A 21239-nucleotide genomic window follows, 5' to 3' on the forward strand; every position below is an offset into this window, starting at 1 on the left:
AGTCAGTACAGTACAAGCAAATTGTTAAAAAATTAAAAAAATTTAACATGTAAGTTACAACAAGGAGGTGCCAGAGCCTTATGCGAAAGAAAAGCCTCAACAGTGCTATGCAAAACTTCCAATTTAAATAAATAAATCTGAACTTACAACTTTAAAAGCACTGAGGACAGGACTTATTTTGGCAAAAATCCCTACAGAGTGACTTGATCTGAAGTCCACAGATGAATGCGACATCATGTGTTCCATTACCAATTACCATGTAACTTACTAGATCTGCCCAATTGTGAAAAAGGTAATTAGTGATTGGTTACATTTTCTGTTATCAATCAGTTACATTGTACATTTGTTTTTGTGCAAATTTGTGTCCAGGGTAACATAAATTATAACTATTTGTTCAAGTATTATCAAGATCATTAAGAATTTGAACAAATTTGTACATTTTTATACGTTCCGACAAAATGTTTGCGCCGTGGAAAATCTATAGCAGGTAGCATTGTAAAAGTATACATTTTTTGAAAGATCTAGCTCTATGGAGCTTAAATATAATGTTCTTTTTGATGTGGGGTGCAAGATAAAAACAAAATGTTCACACAAAGTTCAGAAAAATTTTCATCAAAAATCTCACCTTCTACTTGCAATATCTCCCTAACCATTAACCCCCCATAAAAAATGGTAGCATACACAGTTACTGAAATAACTAATTTCAAATGTAAATCGGTGCATTTCTTGGAGCTGAAAAAGTGAACTTTTCATGTCACGCGAAAATCTACCAGTTCAAAACATGTGGCCATAGGTTAGAAAAACGCCTACTGGACACCTTTTTAACCCGACTTACCAACAATGGACCGCTTCTTCCGTTAATTTCATGATACGTCACACCATCAACCGTAATAGTACTAAGATTGCCTTCCATCTTGTCTCTGTTGCAGATATTCCTCTTATTCTTCTCCGCATCACCACTCTTATCTTGTCCTTCGTCATGAAACAAACCATCTCTTCCTAAGATGACGATGTCAAGTGGTTGCAACGTACCTAATCCGCCTTCTTGACCTAACTCTTGCTGTACAAACTGGACAAAGTTCACCCCATGAGGGACTGCTTTATAAAGCTTCGCACAACCCGGATCACTTTCCTTCATTGCCACAGTACATGATATAACATCTATGCAATCTGATTTCTCCAACACGTTGTCGATGGTATCAAGTTTTTTCATGTCGTCTTCAAGACGCACTGTAGAGTGGTCGGTGAGATTGGTAAGCTCGCTGTCAATCTCCTTTTGGATATTTCTGACATCTTTAATAAGTTCGTCTGATCGACTGTATATTGCACGTATTGTTTCGCCTGTTGCTGTTTGGATTGCCTGTAATACCTGTACAAATACAACAAGATAAATATCTAAGTGTGTTTGTCTGTTTGTTTGCTTGTTTGTTTAAATGATCTCTCCGTGCGGAGACACAATTGGATTCTGATGAGATCAGGCTCAAGTAAAATGCTGAAGCAAGCTAAAAAATCGTATAAGCATGCTGTACTAGTATATGGCAAGAAAATAAAGAAACAGAATTGAAGACAAAGAACGTCACTCCCAACAAAATAATTGTGTACAATTTTACTGACAGCCTTTGGGTGAAATTGGGTCAAGAGAAAGGAAAGGCTTAACCCTAACCCAGCCAGGTCTCACTAAAACTCACTATTAAAACCACTGTGCGTGCATGCATTCCACGTGACTTGTTGACGCAATCAGCCTAAGTCATAAATACCCAGGGAATTACTGCCAGGGGCAGCGTTACTTCGGTGGCTACAGGTCGGTAATCTTCTGCGTGGCATGCGAGGGGTCCCAGGTTCGAATCCCGTGGGTACCAAGTGACTTCTTTCTTCACCTTCTCTCCTTTTTGTTTCTTCTTTCCCTCCCTTCCGATAGCAAAAAACCACGGGTAGGGTTGGGGTTAATATACATGTTTTTCCTAGATTTAGGCCTCCTTAATCCAATCTCAATTGCCACAGAGGCTATTAGTATGAGCTATTGTGTGCAATTATGGTAAAGAAAAGAGGTAATAATATATTTGGGAGAGAGAGGCAAATCTTTTCAAAAACCAAAATCAAAATCACAGGATCGCAACTCGACAGTTTTGCAATTCTTCATGTATCCTATAATTTTGGTCATACGCGTATATTATTAATACATATCCTACATTGATTAACAGGTCTAACCCGCGCGAATAAGTAAGTGAAAGCCATCCTAGCACGTCATATGCGCTGGGCAAAACACAAGAAAAAGTGGTCTAAAACACAAAACAAATTTCCCACGTATATAGCACTTAGTTTTTCTTTAAAAAAAAAATAGCACATAGCTTTTTTTTTGCAAAATGGTCGGGTTTTTTGGCCTCACATTTGGACCGTTATGTAATAAAACGTTTCAGAAAAGTTTTGATGGCCTTTATAATTCGACATTTAAATGTTATTAAAACGTTTTGACTAAAACCAAAACCGTTTATAACATATTTATATCGTTTTAATAGCATCTGTGTGTTTTATGAGTACAAGATTGATTCTCAGTGGCTCCGGAACCGGGGGACCTGGGGGCCCGGCCCCTCAATAGTTTTGGTGAGGGGTCCCAAGTACCATAGAGCCCCCCCCTAATAATCTGAGGTAAAATTCATAATTTTAGGGTAAAAATCATAAGTTTAGGGTATAATTCAAAATGTCAGGTACAATTCATGCAAAAATGTATGCATTTCAGAAGCCTCCCGCACCCACCCATTTCACCGTTTCGCGTGTCGGAGCAGGCTAAAAATTTTGCCCCCCCCAATATTCAAAATCTTCCGGAGCCTCTGATTCTGTTTACCTGTGTAGCGTTATCATTAAGTATACTTCTATTTTCTTCGATAGCATCCAGGTACCGCTGTCCACGAGCAACACTTCCTCGGAGTTGTTCTTGAAATTTACCCAGGGATTGTTTGCTCTCTTCTATGGCTTTCTGTAAGCAAAAAAATAACACAAATATATAAAATATATTTTGATGTCAATCCATACTTATTTTGATCATTATGACCATGATAATAGTAACATGCAAGTTGTAGTGGTTCACGTCAAGTTTCTAGTATCATGGACTAGGATTACGAACTAGACTCACGATCCCCCCATGATTTCTCAGGTTGCATGCATCTGGAAGAAGCAGGCTTTTCAAACTGATGGGTACAATCATTTTGATACACCCTGTATAAGCACACTATTTTTATTACAGCACAAGTACACTTGTTATACTGAGGATTTTTTTCTGCAAATTTACAATACAAATTTCCTGAAAAAGAATAATTTGACAGTTTCTGCATTATTTTATGATGGCATTTTGATGACAAAATTTCAGAACAAGGGGAGTCATTGGGTAACCGAACCTAAAAAGACTCAGAAAAGGGGGGGGCTATTGACAGGAACATACCCGTGACTTCAAAGGTTTTGTACCCCCGGGCTGTAGGCCTATATCGGAAGAGAGGCTGTCAAGATTTAAAGAAAAAGATTTATAGCATTATAAATATTATTGTTGTATTTCCTGATCTAAGGTAGGCCTACCAACCGCTGTATACCACCAACCAGCGTCCTCCACTTAACTTTTCAATCGATGGGGCGGATGGGGGAGATACGTACCTGTTCGACTACCATAACATTTGGGGAAGCAATAGGCATGATCAAAGGGCTAGGGAACGAAATGAGCAAACAGGGCTATGGAACGAAATCCGGGACAAAATCGGGAAGTGTGATTAAGTTGTTGCACCGACTACATAATACGGTGCAAATAATTATGAGCGCGAAGATAAATATGTGGGTTCATTTGCCCAATATTTGAGGTATTGAAAAACAATTATTTATATAGAAGTCCATTAGTCACTTTCATCTGAGGCTATATATATATATATCTTTTAAGATATATATCTTAGGCTATTATATCTTTTAAGATATATATATAGCTTCAGATGATGTACTTAAAAGCACATCATTAAATCCTGTGTCCAACTATTCTAAGAATACATTTATTTACATTGTCATTTTATGATTCTATTTTCTACGTCAAATAATTGTTGTCATCCATGCGTAAACCCATATCAACCATGGCTGCTATCTTGCAACACTTAATTTTAATGCAATGGTGTGTTTTTTTGTTTTGTGATATCTTTGCTTTTATACTTGTCATTACTTCATTCAGGTAGGTGGGGTGTGGGTGTTTGTGTGATGGGGGTGTGAGGATGTGGGCGATTGTGGGTGTTAACGGATAATATAATACTATCTACGTTGTGCACCATCCTCTTTATGAAGACTTTCCTTTCCTTTAGAGACATTTTTAAAAATATTAATTTAATCATGATGACTGTCATATAGAATGGACCAAAGTAACATAAAACACTGACCATTTAAAAACTAGAGCGATAACCGCACCATAGCTGAACCATGTGGCCTCGACAGTATATTGTGGTAGGCCTATACCACTGTCACCCGGAGTCTGTAATGGCCCTTAATGATCTTAAATGAATTTTAAAATATTTTCAACATGTTTAGAATGTCATAAGGATCATATTGCGTTTAAATTTCAGCTTAATCGGTGCATTTTGGAAAACTTGACCTTTGACCCCTTTATGACCCCTAATGACCTTAAATGAATCTTAAAATGTTTTTTAAATGTTTAGAATGTCATAAGGATCATTGCATATAAATTTCAGCTCAATTGGAGCATTTTGAAAAACTTGACCTTTGACCCCTGTATGACCCCTTAATGACCTTTAATAAATTATAAAATGTTTTAAACATGTTTAGAATGTCATAAGGATCATTGCATTTAAATTTAAGCTCAATCGGAGCATTTGCGGTTAAAATGACCTTTTTTGACCCCTGTGACCCCTGGATGACCTCTGACGTTTGGAAATATTTTTATTATATTCTTTATGTTTTCCTCTTTCATATGACACTACTCATGGGGTCATACCTTCGTGGCATTTAGAGATATGTCCATTTCAGACCAAATGGTTAGTAAGCTAGTAAGATACCGTAAAGCTAGTAACATACACTCATATAGGCTGATACCATTTCATGGTTCAGCAAAAATAATATTCTACTATTATTTTAATAAATTACTTTTTAAAGTACCCACTGTTTCCATGTAAGTAATAGTATTACTATTATTGGTAGGGAGAAGTAATTCATTATTGGTATTATAATCTAGTCGGGCAAATCGGGCATTTTGTTTGTTTTGTCATGCATTAATGAATCCATTTCATCTCTATAGCAACCGTTTGCTTCCATAATTATTATTTATAACATTTCTAGTTTTAACCTTAATGTCATTGGTGTTTCTTTTTGATTGCTGGGAATTTTTAGGCCTGAATTTATATTGTGACTTCATCTGTTACATATCTGGAAGTGCCGTTGGGGTGATATGATGGGGGGTGTGTGGGGGGAGGGTAATGGTACATACGTGTGGGGTGTTATTCATGTCTGTCAGTCGTGAAATACCTGTCATATCAAGTCGATCCAAATTCATTGGAATTGGCAAAATGGCAATCGAGGAGGATCGTCTGCATTGTGTGTGTGGGTGGGGGGTGCGTGGTAGAGGGTGGTGTTGAGATGGGTGTGTGGTGATTGGTGTGGCGTGGGGGTGTGTACACTGTAAAAACAGTGTTTAGAAAGTGGTGGCAAGAATGTGTTTAGAAACGTTATGTTTAGAATATGGATGTCAGATGTTTAGAAATTAAACACCATCACTGACCAATGTTTAGAAATTTGACACATGATGTTTAGCTTTTAAACATGTTTACAAAGTGGTGGCAAAATTGTGTTAAGAAAAGTGTTTAATCGCTAAACACTGTTTTTACAGTGTAATTGTATGATTCCGATGTACAGCTACACGGGGATTTTTTAATAACATTGTGCTCCTATAGAACTGCATCATGTTAAACTTTACGTTGTTATTTCAGCTCAAAGTGGGCAGAAATCCTTCCCTACAATTAGGCCTATTACTTGTATTATTTCAGTATTTTGAGTGTGGAATAATAAATTTAAAATATGAAGGAAATCGTACATTAAGGTTTTAAACGTTCATAATGCAAAACAAAAAACAAACAAAATACACAATGTCTACAGCTCCTTGTTTTGTTCGAGCGATAAAATGTTATATAAATTTCTCATTTCAATCGCTTCATAAAATAATATTATACACTGCATGTTACAGCAATACAGACTACTCCCCATTCCAGAAAAATACAGCAATAATTTTTGGGGATAAAAAAAATATTATCAAAGTCTGCCAAATGAAACTCATCTCAATCCTAATTATTTATTTAGTACTAACTGGAGATAAAGAAAAAGTTCATTATTTTACTAATTTATTGTAAAAAGAGCCAAAAACATGCATTTTTGGCATGTTTTCTGACAATCGAGTCACAAACATCAAAGGCTTGGAACAGGCCTATAAGCTTAAGCAATCAAAATCGTGAGTATTTTACAAAATTTTGCTCAAATTTCACTTTTTTTTGTTGTTACTATGATTAAATGATTGGTTATAAAAATCAATGAAACATGTCTTTTCCCAGAATTAGAATGCACAAACTGAAATTAGTCTTAATACAAGTCTTTAGGCTTGATCGTCACAGCATACGAAAAACACCCAAAAACGCATGTTTTTGGCCCTTATTTCCAAAAATTGACCAATTACAATTTAACTTTTATTACCAGTTAGGACTAACTAAAGGATTAGGATTTAGCTATGTTTCATTTGGCAAAACGGGCAAAACAGGATAATATAGTTTTTTAATCCCAAAAAAATAATGCTGTATTTTTCTGGAATAGGGAGTAATAACTGTAATATTTTAGTAATATGAAGGTAGCAATTTCCGTTGCTAAGCAACAATCTAGGCCTATATACGATACTGATAAATGATAAATATCTCGTTTATTAAATATGTTTCATATTTGATAGGTGAATCGTTAAATGATCATATTATCGCATGTTCGTATTGTATTGTACGTGAACTTACGGAGGTCCTAATGTTTGCTATCATACACTGCCAAAATACTGTAGGCCTATCTAGCCTAGAGTGGCAAGTTTTCCGTGTCACGGAAAAACGGACAAATTCACGGAATTTCAGAATAAAACGGAAAACACGGAAATTCGCGGAAAACGTGTTTTTTCCTTGAGAAAAATAAAAAAGAAGAAAAAAATAATGAAATGTGAGGCTGAAAAATGAAAATGAAGTCCGTCTTCAAAGATATCAGGCTTAAAACAACTAAGAAGATAATGCTAGTAACATTTTTCACCCCGAATATGAATACGGAATTGAAATTACATAACGGAAAATCACGGAATTTAGTATTTAAAACCACGCACGGAAAATCGCGGAATTCGGTGTTTTAAATCAAAGAAAATTTAATTGCCACTCTAATATAGCCATTGAACGCTTGCCTTCACTTTGTAAATTATGTTCGGAAACTATTCATAACGTATCAAATTCCTAAACTTCAATGTCCATTGGCTAAACATTATCCATCCAAACTCTATACATTATGTTTAGTATTTAAACACGTTTACATAGTGAAGGAAAGAATGTGTGATATTTAAGTGTTTAAATGCTAAACATTGTTTTTGCAGTGTAGTCAGAACATAGAGTAGGCCTATAGATTACCGAGCTCTACCGTGTATTCACTAAAAACGGGTTACCCAGCAAACACTAAAATGTTTTAAAACGTTATAAACGATTTTTGATTTGGTCTAACATAAAAAAAGGTCATGAAGCCGAATCAAAATGTTATTGTAAAATATCTTTTTGGAACATCTTTGCTAATATGTTTTCAATACTTTTAACATTAGGTTAGAATGTTTTACATTAAGTTTCAAAAATACTATAGGTTTTCCCAGAGTATTTCGCACTTGTGTCATTGATTTTCGTACAAAAGACATTTCAATTTCGTCCCGAAAATTCTTCGAGCCAGAAACTCCAGTTCAAGTTCACTATTGTGCCATTAGATTTCAACATTGTAGCATTATATTTCGTGTTTGTGTCATTGATTTCGTCAAATTGCAGGTCAAATTCGTCTGAAAATACGTAGCGATCCCTTTCGCAGAAGCAAATTCGTCATTTGTCATTCAAATTCATTATCGTTTCATTTAATGTATATACATGTCGCGCGTTCATTCTTGGGGTTTCTTTTTGTTGGTCTTTTTTGTTTTTAAATATTTGTAAATTTTAATACCCAACATTCTCTTAGTATTGCCAAATGAATATATCAACTTTTGTACATATGGGACAGCTGTGAAAAAACAGTAACTCGTGCTACGAGCAGAAGACATGCTAAAAATTCACTCAATTTTATTTTGATGGTGTCCTAAAACAATATGCATAACAAAAAATGTTTTTAAATGAAAATCAATAAAAAAAAAACATGCAATAAAAAATCAATAAATATGTGCAAAAGAGATCCAAAATGTAGGTCTTATTTCACCAAAAAAACAAAACAAATGTGACCAAAACAGGTTTTCTAAGAATGTTTATGATAAACATGTAAGACGACATAATTTAAAGAGCATGTTAACCTCTTTCATTCGATACTAAATTTTTGGCACTTGCAGTTTTAAAGTTCTGAGCATTTTTGATGTTTTGGGTCATGTTCCTGTTTGCTTAGAAATGCCCACTATTTAACGTAACTCTATTCTTTATGTTCTTCTTATGATCTTTATGTGTTTTCTTTCATTTTCTTATTTAATTTTATGATTATTTAAGGTTTTCCTTTTCAACTAAGAATAAGAACTTCAACATAAACTAAAACGAACGAACACTGTCCTTTTAAATAGGCATATTATACATCCATTTAGCACCTGACGAATATAAATGGCATATGTATTAAAATGAATGACAAAAGACAAAATTGCTTTTACGATTACTAAACCATCGCCACGCGAAACGAAATTGACCACAGATTTGACGAATATGAATGATACAAATGTGAAATATACTGATACAAATATGAAATTCAATTGCTTTTGAGTTTGTGCGACTTCGATTTTTTAGGACGAATTTAAACTGTCCTTTTTATGAATATGAATGATATAAGTGCGAAATACTCTGGGAAAACCTATAATAGTAGTTTTTAACAACATAATGTTTTGCCCTCATAATGACTGATCAGTTATAAACTAACTTATTTTCCTATTAATTCATTAATTAATTAATATTTATTTATTAATTAATTAATTAATTAATTAATTAATTAATATTTATTTATTTATTTATTTATTTGTTTGTTTGTTTGTTTGTTTGTTTGTTTGTTTGTTTGTTTGTTTGTTTGTTTGTTTGTTTGTTTTGTTTAGTTAGTTAGTTAGTTAGTTAGTTAGTTAGTTAGTTAGTTAGTTAGTTAATTAGTTAGTTAGTTAGTTAGTTAGTTAGTTAGTTATGCATCTTAATTGCCCTCATTTTGCTAGATTGGTTACATAATGTTGGCTTGTATGATAGCACAGTGTTTTCGCAAAAGTTTGTTAGCCAAATGATGTCGATTGTTTTTAAACAAATCAATAATACCAGGAAAAAACCTGTTGAATGTATAATTACAACATGGCTCAGTTTATGATAGGCCTACTGATGATCAGCTATCTATTTTACGAACAACAGGTGAACAACGTCAGATGTCAAACATGTGGCAAGCATAATATGGAAAAATGATGATGCAACAGACTGTAGAAATTATAAAAATGCAAGTTTATTTGCGGAGCAAAAAATATTTTCCAAATTATTTACCTAACCGTTAGGAATGGTGGTTGTGTATGTAGGATTGTTGATCTGGTTTCTCTGATTTAAAAATTAAAACCTTGAAAAGGCCCAATGTAGGCCTACTGGATGGATAGAATGACCAACCGATCCTACTTGGAAGGTCCGTCCGCCCGTAGAATATGATTTATGCATTTTTGGAACAAGCGTCCATGCGCTATACTGAACTTTCTGATAAAGACAAAATCTGACATCAAAATGAAGAATAAAAATACTATTACTTCCGTTTTTTCTTGTTTTTTCTTATCACACTACAAGGCTGTCGAATTCGTGGTACGGCCTTACTGGGCTATACAATTAACATGTACTGTAATCAAACCTATATAACCGTTTCATGGTACAGTTACACAACAACGTTTTTCGTTTGTTTGATAAAAATGAAGATTGAAGAATAAAAATACTATTACTTCCGTTTTTCTGTTTTTTCTTACCGCACTACAAGGCTGTCGAATTTGTGGTGAGCTATGCAATATTAAACATTTGACACTGTGATCAAATCGACCTATAATCGTTTCATGATAGAGTTTTAATACACAGCAACGTATTTTTTTTTATTCGGATGTTGCACTTCTTTGATTAAGTTTATTTCCTGCCAAATGTACTATAATGTTGAAGCTTATATATATGGGGTTGGTTTCATTAATTTTTATTCTCAATGTATTTTCTATGTATTTCTTTACTTTCGGATACAGTGGGTTTAATCCATTTAAACACTTTTGACCAATTTTCAGAAAACCACAATCTTTATTTCAAAATAAGGTGAATCTGGAAGATAATGTCAAAGCACACTAAAGACAGAAAACGTTTTTGGTTTTTTTGGTTTGTTTTTGTGAGAAAATTTTCGACAAATTTTTGACAAAATGTGCACATTTTTTAAACAACACATATTTTGTTAGTGTGCAAGTTTTTCAAAATCATAATCCCATGAATTTTACGTTTTCTTTGAACGTTCCTATCAATGTTTACCACGAAAAAAGAACCACATTTCAACCATTTAGGCTTACAAATAGTGGATTAGATTTAAATTTACGAACATTTCCGGAAATTTCGGGAAAATACAGAGGGCCATAGCTTCGGACCCGAACATGTTACAGATATGGAACAAAGGTTAAAATGTGAATTTTGTAACTCTCTTTCATCTTCTGCCTATAACTTAATTTCGACAAAAAGTGGATTTTAACTCCCTTTTGGCACTGGTTTAAATTATAATTTTTTTCACAATAATATGCGAGGGAAAAATTATTCTAGATTTTGATATACTGTTTATTGCTATATACCAAAATTATCTCATATCCAGTGACAGAGTTCAATCTCGGGCAGTCACATTGGGCAGTCATAAGTTGACCTTGTGTTGTTGAGTATGAGTTTTTTTATATATACAAAGGTCATTCTTTGAGTATACAAGCATATTGGGATAAAGGAACTGCGTCCTGACAGATGAGCTTGTTATGTTTGAGATCCGGTGTCAGCTAAACTATTAAGTGATAACCTTATAAGCGCATTGGGCTATTCCAGTTGAAATCTGCACCCCTATGGAAGACATGACCTTTTAAAATCTCCCACACAGGGGGTGTAGATTTCAAAAGTCACACATTCAGGTAACCTCGTTTGAAAGTCGCACTCGCTGTGTAGAAGAATAAGGTCTTCTATAGGAGTGTATGGATTTCAACTGGAATAGCCCATTAGGCAAAAAAAAAACTGTTGTGTTGCCCTCAAGTGGACAAATGGGAAAGTTTCTGTATCTACTGCTGATCTTAAACACCTCAAAGGACTTACCTATATCCATATTAATGCACAGTCAGCTTATCCCAAGCTTGATGAAATCAAACTCATTATTCTTGAAAGTGACCCGGACATGTTTGCAATCTCAGAAACATGGTTCAAAGATGTTGACAACTCGGAAATTGAAATAACCAACTACAAACTCTACAGGTGCGACAGAGGTGGGGGAGGGGAGGCGTGGCCCTCTATGTTCATAATAGACTTGATGCAAATATCTTGAATATTCCAACACCTATTAACACCAAGGTTGAGTCATTGTGGGTCAAAATCTCCCTCCCTAAGACCCGTCCCATTCTTGTAGGTGTTGTTTATGCACCGAGTATCTGTAACTAGCTATTTGAAGACCTCCAATCTGAATTGGATGAGGTTAATACCATCAGTCTCTCATCCCGTACACCAGGAGAAATAACTTGCCTCGGTGACTTCAACTGCGATGGTCTGCAGCCAACAAGTTGGGAATGGAGGAAACTATCATCTTTAATGAACACTTACCGCATGACTCAGTTAATCTCAGAACCCACACGTATCACACAATTCAGTAAAACTTGTATTGATCATATATGGACCCCTTCTTTTTACGTTGTACATTAATAATCTTGCCAATGTTGTCACTGACACTAACTCTAAAGTCACCTTATATGCTGATGACACAGCTATTTTTGTTACGGGTAAGTCTGTCAGTGACATCAATGACAGAATGAATACAGAAATCAGTAAGGTTGCTAAGTGGCTTAACAAAAATTATCTCACCCTCAATGTAAAAAAGACCAAGGCTATGCTTCTATGCACTCAACAAAAAATGTCTCGTAAAAATGATGATTTGAAGGTGTATATAAATAATGCTTTAATTGAAAATGTGTATAAATTCAAATATCTGGGTGTTTGGCTGGATCCAGCCCTAAACTGGAATGAGCAAATTAACAAAATCTGTAAAACTGTTTCTAAACGTAATGGTCTGCTGCGCAGACTCAGAAAGGTTTTACCTCAAAAAACCCTCAATCTCCTGTATAAAGCTCTTACTTTACCTCACATGGACTACTGCGACTCAGTGTGGGGAAATGCTGGTAAGACCTTACTGAAAACGCTTGACAGGTTGCAAAATACTGCTGGCAAAATAATCCTTGGTCTCCCACGCAGATACCCCACTGATGTTCTTCTTAATACCTTGAAGTGGGACAAACTTGATGATCGTCGCAATATCCACCTTAACATCATGGTCTATAAGAGCCTTAGCAACATCCTCCCACTGCCTTTATGTAACATCTTTTCCACAGTTAGTAACAGTCATGGCCACTCCACTAGGTCCGCATCCCAAGGTAATCTTGTCCCTCCAACAAACTGCAGTGCCTCTGCCAAAAGGAAATTCTCCTCCAGAGGTGTACTGTCCTTTAACCTTCTCCCCACCAGAGCAAAAAATCCATTGCCAGCTACAGTTGGTTATTTTAAATATGCTTGTAAGCCCTAAGTAAATTACACCTTTTGATGTCCTATAGTGCAATATCACTGTTTTTATATATCATTGTTGTTTGTATGTAAATTTTATGCCTAGCTGGTCTAGTTTTTGATTGTATTCCTAATTTTGTTAAATTGTGCAATCTGATATATGCTTATGTAATGTATTTTAAAATGTATTGTTTATTTTTTGATGTTTTACGTTTGACCCCTGGGCCAAACTGAAAAACAGTGTTTACACTGAGTTTTGTTACCCAGGCAAAAGAAGTTTTAATAAAATAAATAAAATAAAAGTTGGGTCGGGCGGTCGGATTTCTTTTTTTTTTTTAAACCTAAAAAATTTAAAAAAAATCCCCTCAAATATTTTAATATTGAAGAAGCATTATTTAAAAATAATGCTTCTTCAATTAGGGGACATTTGTCAATTTTGACTTGTGGATACCTGTTAGACATCAATTAAAGACTAGTCTTTCAATATAATATTAATTTTAAGTGAAAAACATTGATTTTTTGAACAAATCTGTAAAAATCATCATTCAAAAAAAAAAAAATTGCGACCATGATTTTTCAGAATTTAGGACCGGACGGTTGAGGGCAACACAACAATTTATTTTTTTTGGCCTTATGAGTTTCTGTGTCAGTATCAAGTTGATATTTATCTTGTAATCAACAGGAAATACTGGAAACATTGAAGGAAGTAAAAGCTTGAAAGTGCAAAAATTCTCTCAATCTTTACACTGTTATACAAATAACACCGGATCTTTATCAGAGCAATATTTGACTGGTTTATCTGTATCAAGTTTCTCTCAGTTTTGAATTTATAATATATTTGCCGCACTGGAAACATTAAAGGAACTATAGAATATTATAAGAGAGCCACGGTCCCAATTTTATTTATTTTTTATTAATATTTACAACTCATGCTCATACATAGTTATCATCCTTTGAAACCTTAGAATATTATTTTAATTCATTTTCATCTTCTTATTTTTATCTTCTTTATTTTGGATTGCATTACATGCATTAAGGTAATAGTCAAGGTTTTAATATTATTTTATTATTTACAAATTTGATTTTATTAACATATTGTGACACAATGTAAGTCATTTAGCCATCGTACGTGTACGCCCGTAGCTCATCGAGGCCATGAAATCAGAACAATCAACATGGTCTATGTCCACAATTACATGTTTTTCATTTCAGCAGCAAAAAATGGTTAAGTCTGCCCTCCATAATAAATGCAAGTGACTTTGGAGTAAAGGTCACATACGTAAGACAAGCATGACAAGCGACCATGCATATACCCCAAAATCACTTACATTTATTATGGAGGGCAGAATTAACCGTCCATTTGTTGCCGAAATGAGTAACATGTAATTGTGGACATAGATGGTTCTGGTTCTAAGCCCTCGATATCAAGGTCAATATGAATCTTGTCTTTGGCATGAGAGGGGATAGGGTGCTAGTTACTCCACATTACCTACATTTGTCCCAAAACAGTGGAATTACTCACATGACAATTTGTATTGTCTTCACCGGTGCCTTCTACAATGAATTGTTTAGGACGAATAACAAAAACAAGTGGCCTTTGAAGTAGGCTAAAGTTCAGGTGATCTGTGTATTGTACATAAAAAATTGAAAAAAGTGGAATCGTGCTTTTATTGTAACAAAAAGTGGAATCGTGCTTTTATTGTAACATAGGGCCTACAAGTTTTTTGTGTACTGATAGGTCAACTAACATGACTAAAATAATACACAATGTATTAATTCTATTCTATACTGCACCAAAAAAGTATCCTTACAGTTGGAAAAATAATCACAATTTCAAAACTGAACCATATTGGAATAAATTTATTTTTTTAATAGATGCACTATCTAATCCGGCACATTATGACACCTCATTGAATCCAATGTGACTTTAAGAAGCAAAGTTAGAAGCATTTGATTAGACGAAGGTTCAGTTTAAAAAGTGACAAACTGGCCTATTCAAGACTCCACGGACTATAGACATCTGGTTTGAGAGTGGTAAATGACTAATTTATGTATGTCTTTAATAATTTAAAACAAAAGGAACAAAAGAAAACTTAAACAAAATAACTGACAAATAATACAATACAATACAATACAATACAATACAATAGCCTACAATAAACGGAATTTATATAGCGCCTTAGCATAAGTATGAACAAAGCGCTTTACAATGATCTTAAAAGTACAACTTGCACTACATCTTAGGCTACACTTAATGTACAACTTAATTAAAAATAAAATAAAAACTTAGTTTGGAAACAAATAGGTTTTCAGATTGGATTTAAAAGTGGCCAGACTATGTGAAGTACGAAGTTTTACAGGTAATTTGTTCCAGAGAGCTGGTACAGAATTGCAGAAGGTATTATTCCCATATGTTGTGTGAGTTCTTTTACATTCAAGCAGACTGCCGTCAGCATGTGATCGTAGGAACATACCATCAGAAAATGTGTGAGATTTTAGGAGATTTTGTATGTACAGTGGTGTTGTTTCATGTCTACTTTTATAAGCGAATGTGAGTAGTTTGTAGGTAATACGCTCATTTACTGGAAGCCAGTGAAGCTCTTTCAGCAGAGGAGTGGTGTGTTCCATACGGTTTGCCTTGAAAACAAGTCTGGCAACTCTGTTTTGTATCTTTTTGTAGTTTTTGTGTGTTTTTTACAGTTGTTCCATATAATAAAGAGTTACAATAAACAATTCGAGAAATAACAAGTGAGCGGACAGCATGGTTGCAAGTATCTTTATCAATATAACAGCGAATGCGTCCTATATTACGAAGATGGTAATTTAAAGAGCTAGAGACAGCAGATATTTGAGATGACATAGACATGGTTGAATCAAAAAGAACTCCAAGGTTGCGTACAGAATCAGATGGTTTGATAATTGTTCCACATACGTTAAGAGTTGGTTCATATATATATTTCAAATTATATGCAGAGCTAGCAACAAAGAATTCGGTTTTATCTTCATTCAGTTTAAGCTTATTTAAATTCATCCAATTCTTGATTTCAGCAATACATGATTCCAATTTGAAAAGAGCAGTTACAGTATCTCCAGGTATGCGGGGATTAAATTCTGTATATATTTGCGTATCATCTGCGTATATGTGATAGTTCAATCTGTGTTTCTGGATAAGTTTTCCAAGTGGGTATGTGTAGTAGCTAAACATCCCAGGACCTACCACTGATCCCTGGGGTAGGCCAAATTCCATTGTTTGAGTTTTAGAAAAATCACCACCTATACCAACTTGGCTATTGCGTCCTTTGAGGTAGGAGAGTATCCAGGATCGCACGGCTCCCTTAATGCCAAGAGATTTTTCAAGTCTATCTATAATATCAAAATATCAAAATCAATAGTGTTCAAAGCTGCACTTAGCTTTCAAATAAAATGAAAGTTATGAAAAGTACAGAGAAGTAAAAAGTAAAAACTGAAATAAAAACTGCTTTAAATACAGCTTCATTGTTGCGCTTGTTGGAATCTTTTTGCGCCTTGTATAGGCCAATTTGTCACTTTTAACTGGACCTTCGTCTATTCAAATGATTGTAACTTTACTTCTTGAGGTCACATTGGATTCAATGTGGTGTCATAATATGCAGAATTAGATAGTGCATCTATTTCAAAAACAAATTTATTCCAATATGGTTCAGTTGTGATTATTTGTGATTATTTTTCCAAGTGTAAGGATACTTTTTTGGCGCAGTATATATTCTATCAAGTTTCTGATGGTCGTTTGAAAATACTTGAAACATTGAAGGACACCTTTTGATTAAAAAAATTGAAACGTGATTTTAATTCCATTTTGCATACAATTGGTAAATGTGATCATGCATAACGAGGCGTCCTCAAGTGTTATGTTCCATTCATGAAAACAATGCTATGACAATGACCCATCATTAATTGGATTGTTATTTTCAATATTAAAATATTAAACTTTTACATAATGCTTCAGCTACATTACTTTATGTGAATATTTAATATGCATTTGCTTTTATATGGTTTTGAAAATTGTGACATATTTGAATGAAGGGCAATCAGAAGGACAACCCTTAATAATAAGAGATTTAACTTGTTTCAAGGTCAGTGCGTTTATATTAAATATATAAATATCAAGTGTCCATATCCGCTCTTGAAACAGTCAACATGGTCAATGAGCTAGAAATTCGTGGTTTTGAGTTTGACGGTATTTTGATTTTATATCCCATTGTCAAAAAAGTTTGGAAGAAGTCCAACATAGACAATAATAAGTATTCACTGTACATATTTCATCGAAAAAGAAAACCTTTTTTATGGGGTGTGTGTGGGGGTGTTGGGGTGTGTGTGTAAATGTGATAAACCATATCGAACATCATGAGGAAGTCATTACATGTGTTTGTACTATTGTTTATCGAGGCCAAATCAAGTTGCTGCAAATCTGTCATGGCGAAAATAGGAAAATGCGTATCCTCTGTAGTCTTACAAAGGAAGATTGGCCGAGTTCATCGATCACTGAATGGTACCGGTACGTACTGACCCACATTTTCCACTTGCAAATTTTTTTTGCTTTTGTTTTGACTTTTGTGGAAAAAAATAAATAGATGACCTATTTAATTATTGTGTGTTAAAGGGACATTCAGGATTTTTTAAATCCCATACTACGCTATCATGGCTATATGTCATTTTTGGCACATAAGTTAGAATACTTGGTAACCCTACAATCTGGGTCTACAATGATCAAGCTATATATAATGCGTTTGCTTGTGAAGAAAGCCAAAAAAATACTTTAACGCCTGGACATACAGGGTGAGTCAAAAAAAGTGCAATAGAGCAAAGAATCGATATTTATGTAAGAACCACAGTGAACTTTCCAATTATTGAAAATTTCTATAAATGCCAAACTCAATAGTTACCTGTTGTGAAAAAATTAAGTCAATCACATCTACCGTTTACTTTCTATGAGTCCTTTTGCTGCGATACCCGCTTTCATTGTTTGTCCACGAGGTACAGCTATGGCATGATTTAGGGAGTAAAATCAATGTGAGGATTTTGCACCGCACTCACATTACCGCCCTCTACAGTCTATGCACATTTTCCTATGCATGATAATCTTGAAGCTTTCATCCCTTCGATATATGTCACAAGGATGTACAATCTCTCCACATTTTTCGCATGCATGGTATTCTACGAGCTTTCATCCCCTCGATATATGTAATAGCAGTTGTTCCAAATCTACCTTACACAGAGTGAGCTGACATTCAAATTTTAGATGTTTCTTGGACAAACATTAAAATTGGGTATCACTTTAAAATGTGTCATAAAAACAAAACGGTAAATGCTAATTCCTTGGTTTTTTCACAAAAGGTCACTAATGGATATATCATTTATAAAATATTTAAAAACCTAAAAGGCTCAAATCGGTTCTTAAATAAAAATGGATTCTTATCTCTATTGCACTTTTTTTTACTCACCCTGTAGAAAATATACCAGTTAGCGATAATCTCCAGTTTGGTATAGAAGATGAAATCTTCTGTTTGGTAGGAGATAACTAAACTTGTTGGGAGAGACCTATAGCCAGTTTGGTACAGCGATAACTAAATCTCCAGTTTGGTAAAAGGAGATACAGTCTTCTGTTTTGTAGGGGATACTTAAATCTCCAGTTTGGTCATGTTGGTGGGAAATCTCCAGTTTGGTAGAAGATACCTAAATCTTATGTTGGTGATAATCTTTAGATTGATAGAATATAAGCACAGGCAGTTTAGTAGGAGATAACATGCCCAAGGAAAATGGTAGATTAGGTTGAAATAATATTATTAAATCGGTTTACCTGGTATAATTTGCATTTATGCTCTGGTTGAGGATGCGTTTCCATCATACACACATAGCATATTTCCTCGGTACACGTCATGCATACCATTCCTAATTCTTTCCCCGTGTGTTTGACACATGTCTTCATTGGAGGTGAAGATGGTGGCGATGGCGGCGGAGATGGTGACGCCGACGACGGTGACGACGGCGATGATGATGATGATGATGATGAAGATGTTTCTGACGCCGAAGTTGCTAGCTTTTTTAAAACTGACTCCTTAGGACTTTCGCCACCATATTTAGTACTCGTCGTAGTCGTCGTCGATGGTGATATCGTTAATCGCTGCTTCACAACATCAGCAAGACTACTGACATAAAAGTTCGAAGGTAATTCAGATATTCCGCCTTCGTCAGGAATTAAAGTCACTTTCCGACATGTCGGACATTTGATCGAAGTACTCTTATCTTTCGCTACCAGTTGCACCAGGCATTCTTCACAAAAGAAATGCCGACAATCAAGATCTTTAGGGTTCTTACACCTGTCCATGCAAATTTGACACTCTAAAAATTCTCGAGCAATTTTTTGCTCTAGATCCATATCCATATGTAGTATATCTTCCACAGGAAGATTCACGATATGTTCCACTATGGCCTCCATGGTACTAGCGATAAAACAGTAGAACAACCATAGACATAAATGCCAATGGTTATAGTTCCACGACTCAGCAACACAAAACACACTTCATTGTTTCTTGTGAATGTACACCAATGTTTCTATTCGAGGCCTATCTGTTTAATTCGAGGCCATTTTATGAAGAAAATAAATACTACACAGCGTATGCAACAGTTAGTTAGTCATGTGATTTCCGTAATAACTATCATAACAGCAACGAAAGTGAATTAAAATACGTGTAATGCGTCGTTAATGCAATGCCATTGCTTTTCAATAATACAAGACTGTGTACACAAAACCTATGACAATTTGTTGCACACTGACCCGGAACAGACGTATTTTTTTCCTTCTTCGTTGAGTTTCCTAGCAAGGCCATGGATTACTGGTTTTATTTTGAATAATTTTACAGTTAGTCATAACAAGATCTAGACGAATACAATAGATAGCGATTCAAGGTGAACAACCTTATCTACCGTAAGCATAACAACTAAAATTTCAGGCTATTGTATTTTTGGCGCGCCAAAAGTCACGCAGTAAAAATGTATGAATAATTGTTTCATGATGCGTAGGCACAACCTTGAAGTCCACGTGGTATTAAATTATTTGCTCTTGAACTCCATTGCACGGTAATTGTACTGGTAGGCCTAGCCTATATCGTTAATAATTAAACATATATATACACGATAGTAAAATGATATTAATAATAATATTGTATATGGTACGTTTATTAATTTCGTCACATTGCAGCTGGGGTTTTAGTGTGATGATGTTTAATCAAATGTTTATTAATAAATGTATTTTGATGCTTTAAACACATCAAAATACATTATTAAAACATTTCCGAGTTCCATCTCAATTTAAAATTACACAAATAAAAAAATGTCATTATCAACATTAAAGTTGTCTTTTAACAATAGGAAGAAGGGAACTTGTGGGCTACCATAATAGCAGGACCATCTTGTGCGGAGCAAATCAATTATTTGCCATTGAAGGCGAGCTGTTTAAAGTCTCAAAAATGACCCCGGAACGTGTTTTAATTATTCACACGACATATAGTTTTCAAAAGGAAAAAAATATTTTTTATTTTTTTTATTTATTTTTTTTAAATATATTTATTTATTTATTATTTATTTGGGTTTTTTATGGTTTTTTTTTATTTTTAGGAATAACAACAGCTCTTTTTCTTTGCTTTGGAACTATATGCTTTGTTCCCTTGTTATATTTGCTGATATAAGATAATTTGATAATTTTGATGACTTGTAGAAAAAGTACATACATATAAAGTAAAAAAAGCCCAATTCCTCGAAAAAAACAGCGTCTACAAACATACACAGTCGCGTTTAATTTCAAATACGCCCTCGTAGTAAATTAGACAATTTTAAAATATTATTTGCACATAGAGGGCAAAATGCGAAACCGTGGAATGGCTTTTGTTTTGACATTTTACGAAAGAAAGTACAATTTTAACATGCAGAGTGTTAAAAAAAAGTACACCCACTTTTGACAGCATTTTTTTTACTTACTTCCCATAGTTATTAGAAACTCTCATATATTATTAGTAAAGTATTATAGTCCTCAGTTTGGGCATGAGTGGTGAAAAAATCTAATAAAAAGTCTTAAGAATATTAGGGACAGTCGTAACTCTTAACCTGTCTTAGAAGCTTCTAGAGGACACAGGTAACATCATTTCAACCAGATGCTATTATTATCATGATCATCTATAG

The 21239-nt window shown here is 34.5% G+C and overlaps 1 protein-coding gene across 1 annotated transcript in view; it reads right to left on the reverse strand.

The window, feature by feature from the left end:
* Positions 1-19821, reverse strand: part of LOC140157060 (uncharacterized) — a 29055-nt gene extending 9234 nt beyond the window's left edge. Inside the window, exons 1-3 of the mRNA XM_072180126.1 lie at positions 18862-19821; positions 2843-2974; positions 836-1369 (exon numbers count right to left, since the gene is read on the reverse strand). Coding sequence (XP_072036227.1) covers positions 836-1369; positions 2843-2974; positions 18862-19500 — 1305 coding nt within the window. The 5' untranslated portion in view covers positions 19501-19821. The remainder of the gene's footprint in view (positions 1-835; positions 1370-2842; positions 2975-18861) is intronic.
* Between the last annotated feature and the right edge of the window lie 1418 nt (positions 19822-21239).

The sequence above is a fragment of the Amphiura filiformis genome, chromosome 7 (genome assembly GCF_039555335.1).
Source record: "Amphiura filiformis chromosome 7, Afil_fr2py, whole genome shotgun sequence".
Taxonomy (NCBI): Eukaryota; Metazoa; Echinodermata; class Ophiuroidea; order Amphilepidida; family Amphiuridae; genus Amphiura; species Amphiura filiformis.